The sequence below is a fragment of the Nansenia antarctica genome, assembly GCF_963989245.1.
Source record: "Nansenia antarctica genome assembly, chromosome: 18".
Lineage (NCBI taxonomy): Eukaryota > Metazoa > Chordata > Actinopteri > Argentiniformes > Microstomatidae > Nansenia > Nansenia antarctica.
In genome coordinates, this window is record NC_137691.1 from 16,484,633 (window position 1) to 16,489,958 (window position 5,326).

At 44.4% G+C, this 5,326-nt stretch overlaps 1 protein-coding gene across 1 annotated transcript; it reads right to left on the reverse strand.

Annotated features, from left to right (window-relative positions):
• Positions 1 to 4,254: 4,254 nt before the first annotated feature.
• Positions 4,255 to 5,112, reverse strand: LOC308173026 (polyadenylate-binding protein 1A-like; the record flags this gene model as incomplete). Its single annotated transcript, XM_080547992.1, has 1 exon — positions 4,255 to 5,112. One exon carries the CDS (start codon positions 5,110 to 5,112, stop codon positions 4,255 to 4,257), a length of 858 nt encoding a protein of 285 aa, XP_080404118.1.
• Between the last annotated feature and the right edge of the window lie 214 nt (positions 5,113 to 5,326).

Sequence of the window (5,326 nt, forward strand, 5' to 3'; positions counted from 1 at the left end):
CTCCAAATAGAACAAGTTCTGCCCTCTCTTTTGGCCAGAAGTGCTGATCCAGAGGCTTCAACATGCTTACCAGCTCACTGTCAGGGAGACGCTTGGTGAGATTATCAATAATTGACTGGTAAAATTGGGACTTGTTTATTTTACGTTGCGTTTCGGTGAGAGCAACCTCTTTGAACTGACCGCTGGTTATGGCCATTTTGACTTTCATTTCTGTTTTCCCTCCCTGGTCCTTCATGGCAGAGAGCACCTCGATCGTTTGGTGAATGTGGCGGCTTGCATCAATCAGGGATGTGTCGCGTTTCTGTAGTTTCAGGGAGAGACTTTGTAGTTCACGTAACACGTCTTTCATTGTCGCTAAATCAGAGAGAAATCCAGTGGATGTCAGATGCTTACGTAAACCAGTGTACTTGGCCTTCTCCATACCGGAACGTGAGCCATCTTCACTAGCTGATTTAAAGTGACGTGCTAACACTGGAAAATCCTTCAGCACAGCTTTGACAGTGTTGAAACTGCTGGACACCCATCTTATTGTAAACACTTTCCCTATTTTCAGTATCTGCAGGTTCAGTTCCGCAGCTGCTTCCTGTAATTCCCTTGCATTTTTCGAGGACTGGTGGTAAAGAGCATAGAGTTTTGAGAGGAAAAACTCTAAATGATTACAGCCAGTCACCTCCTTCAATGAGTCATTCACCGCTAATTCTAACCGATGCGCGAGACAGTGAACTGCCTGCAGCCGAGGGAAGTCCCGTTTCAGTCTAGCTATGAGTCCATTCACTCTCCCTGTTAGCACGGCCGCCCCATCTGTGGCTATGCTGATTAGGTTTTTCCGAAGAAATTCGTCATCCATTCCCGCTGATCGAAGGCTGTTTTTCAGTGCATTGCACAGGGACTCGGCATCTGTGCCCTGGTCAAGTTCAACTATGTCAAAAAACACATTGTCCACATCTCCATTTCCAGTGACATCGCATCTGACATAAATAATCATGTACGCTCGTCCATGAATTGTGCTTTCATCTATTGTTATGCTAATACTCGAATTAAGTGATTTGACATTAGAAATGAATTTATTTTTCTTCTCCTGTGCAATGTGCTCTACAATCTGGGCACATGAATGATCTGATCGGTGAGTAGGGCCGACTATCGCGCCATTCATCTCATTAAGCTTCATGATTGGATTCAGTTTTGTATATGGCATCCTTTCTTTAGCCACAGTATAGGCTGCCCTGAACGAACTTGCTGTCTCCTTGTACATAATGGAAGTGAGTGCTGCTACGTTCTTAGGAAGCACTTCCTTTTGTTTAAGCTCTGCTATTTCAACAGCTCGTTTATGAGCATGACTGTCGCGGTGTATATAAATCTTTTTCCGCAACTGCTTTTGAACGGGGCTACTTACTGTCCCATTGATCCAGGCATCCGCCAAATGCACTCCCCACTTTTTCTCTGAAAGTAAAAGAGTCTTTGCCTCTTTACAGGCAAGGCATCCAAGGCCATCCTCATTTGCAAATAGCCAGGGGTTTCTTTTTTTCCAGGATCTCCACTGATCTTCTCCCCAGTTCTGTGGCGTTGCCTCCCCTACCTCTTCATTCTGCCCCTCATCTGAACTGTGTGTGGGTGTTGCGCGTTCAGGCCTGGTAGCAGAGTCCTCAGTAGTAGCAGCAGTAGTAGCAGTAACAGTAGTAGCAGCAGGGCTAACGTTAGGTGTCATAGCAGGTTTCTTTGATAAAAACCCGAAATGTTCTAGGCTTGATGACGGCAGCAGTGGCCTTTTTTTGGGCGGCATGGTAGCTACTGTATAATATACTCCTGTATAACTAATGAATGAATGTTTGCTTCTCAATAATAGGCTAGGTGCACGATCTCACTACTTCCTGAAAGGCAACTGGTGTCTCACTCTATTGGTTTAATTGATTAATCAGCTGTGCACTGTGTGTTCCAACGGTTTACCGCACAGCTGATTAATCAACCTTTTGCTGTTGCACAATATTCTACTGCGCCCCATGGTGTCTTGGTGGTGAAGTGCAGGCAGTCAAAGGCATACTGTCATTCACAGGAGATTAATGGTGCGCGTAGTTCTTTTGGAAAACGTGTTTATTTTACAATATTTATAATATAAATTAAATAATATTCATTACATTGACATTTTGATCAAATAATAGTTGTGGTAATGTATTATTAGCGACCCCCACAGATTTTTGATTTTACTGCCTTCATGGGAGCTCAGAGAGACTCAGACCATCTCTATGGGAGCTCAGCTCCCATTGGCTCCCACATAACTCGAACCCTGTGAATATGTGTACTATGTGTCTGTGTGACATGGCTACATCAATGAGCAGAGATGAATGCTGCAGTCAGTAGTACAGTAACTATCTATTTCAGTGAATTAAATGACTAGTTAGTTAGTGAAATCAAACTCATATATCGCAAACATAATGGGCATTTTTATCTTGTGGCCATCCACAATTATATGAATTGATTTAAGAAACATAATGACTGATTGCGTTGATGTCAATATTGAAATTTTTTCAGAATAATAATGAGCAACTAGAAACTGTATGTGTATTGCATTATTTATGCTTTTCTGAATAACATTTTCGTATTCAGGTACATCCCTAGTTTCAAATCGTATTGTTTGTTCCCAGATCTATAAACACAGAGATGTTTTGATGTTTGATGACGGCTACAGAATAGCGATCCCTTTTCAATAATGTGTAGTAAATGAAATGACTAGTTAGTGAAATCAAAGTCCTATCTTGCAAACAGAATGGATTTTTTTAAAATAGTGTATAGCAAATGATTGAACGATTGTATACTGTATAATAAATGAGCCCACTGCACTTGAATAAAAGCTCTTACTTAGTTTTCCAAAATGAGATTAATCAAATAGAGGTAAACAAATCTTGCTGATCTCAAATGTTATTGTTTGTCCCAGATCTAGAAGCACAGAGATGTATTGGCCTCTGAAGATAGTTTGAGAATTGATCACAGTCAGCGGTATTTAATGACTTTCCAAATGACTTTCCAAAATGTACAATCTAAAATGCAGAGCTATCAAGTCTCTCTCTACAGGACCACACTGTTGATATTCTGATCACTGACACAGTAAAGGACACTCAGACATAGCAGAGTACATTTTGTTCATTTGGTAATGAAATAATTTATTAATACTGTAATATCAAAAAATATAGCAAAAGCTGTTCTATGTTAAAATATGTTTAAATGTTGTAGGAGTAGGTTTTAAATGTCTGGATTTCCATCCCTTGTCTTAGTCTCATTGAACTCAAGCTGGTCGGGGGTCAGACTTCTGTGCAGCCTCCTTAGCCCAGTGTGCCTGCAGCGCAGCGACCGCATCATCCACCTTGGAGCTCAGGAACTCTGGAGCCTCCAGCATGTAGAGAAGTTCTTCGTTGTCCATCTCCAGCAGCATCCCTGTAACCTTGGCAGCTAGACTGGGGTGAGTTTCCTTGATAAGTTGGAAGAGATGCTCACCTGGAGGGATGGAGAATCAAACCAATCAGTAACAGTTATTATACAGTATAGCTAATGGGGGATCTAAAGATCGTAAAGTAGACTCACCCAGCAGCTGTTTCCGCTCCTCAGGAGGAGTGGCGGCCAGCATGGAGGCAGTCAGCGAAGCAGGCTGCTGCTGCTGCATGGGGACCTGGAGCTGGGGAGGAGCCATGTGCTGCTGTGGGTAGTGAGGCATGATGTAGGAGGGCATGTTCTGGAAGTACTGAGGTTGCACACTCTTGGTGGCCCAGCCAGGAGGAGGTCTCAGTTGATCCAGCTGGTTGGTGAGGTAGTAGGTAGTACCACCACAGGTCTGGGGCTGTGGAACGGGAGCCATGACGTATCCAGATGGTGGAGCAGGCTGGTAGGGGTCGATGACTAGGTCGGGCATGCCGCAGACACTGTACTCTTCTGTGATAAACGCCTGTTGGTGTGCTTGGCGGTCCTTCCTGCTCCGGGCCAGGGCCACATACAACGGCTTGTTGGCCACGACGCGGCCGTTCATCTCAGTCATGGCCTTGGTGGCGTCCTCGGGGGAGGAGAAGCGCACGAAGCCGAAGCCCTTGCTGCGTTGACCTTCCATCATCACCTTCGCACTGGTGATCGTTCCGAAGGAGGAGAACGCTCGGTGCAGACACTCATCGTCCCAGCCATCATCCAGGTTCTTCACGTACAGATTGACACCCTGGTAAGCGAAAAAACCTGTTTAGTGAGATGTTTTTCATACCTCAAATACATCAACAATAACTATGTGTAAATAGTATCAACTTCTGTGTTAGTATCAGAGAACTGGAGGCCACAAACCTGGTATCTGGTCATACGCTCATGCTTCATGTGTTCAAACCGGTGCTTCAGCGCGGTCTGGCGCTCTCTTCTCTTCTGGGCACGGCCCACGTAGACCTTTCTCCCGTCGATGTTCTGACCATTCATGTCGTCGACAGCCTTCTGGGCGTCCTCATGCCTTTCGAAGCAAATAAAACCGAAACCCCTGGACTGACCCTTGACATCAGTCATGACCCGGACTCTCTGGGTTGGTCCATATATTTCAAACTTTTCCTTCAGTTTTTGGTCATCCATATCCTTGCCATGGTTTTTTATGTACACATTGGTGAACTCTCTGGCCCTGGCTCCATGTTCAGCCTCTCGTTCTTTGTTAGATTTGAAGTGTCCAATAAACACTGGTTTGTCATTGAACAGCATGCCATTCAGCCTCTTAATGGCTCTCTCAGCAGCCTCCTGGCACTCATATTGCACATAGGCATGGCCTTTAGATTGGCCATTCTCATCACAAACCACCTTACAGGAAAGGACCTTTCCAAATGTAGAAAACGTGTCGTAGAGGGCCTGGCTGTCAATAGATTCCTCCAAGTTCTTGAGGAAAACATTGCCTACCCCACTCTTCGTCAGTGAAGGGTCAAGCTGAAACCACATGATGCGCATAGGTCTTCCTTGGAGGTAATCAAAGTTCATCGTTTCCAGAGCAAGCTCTGCATCAGCGTGCTGTTGAAAGTTGACATAGGCATACCCCAAGGATCGTTGGGTGATCTTGTCCCTGCACACTCGGATGGTAGTTGCACCTGCAGAGCTGAATTTCTCATCCAACATTGTCTCAGTGGTATCCTGGTGGAGATCTCCAACATACAACATACAGGCCATATTTAGTTATGTTAGAAAACTTCTCCTAACCCTAATATTTTAGCTTTGGATATTCTTGATAATAATCAAATGTGTGCTCTATGCAGAGGAATTGCAGGTCATTTAAATGATAACACTGTTGTTTACACTAGAACTGGTTCTAGAACCCCAGTTGTGTGGTCCT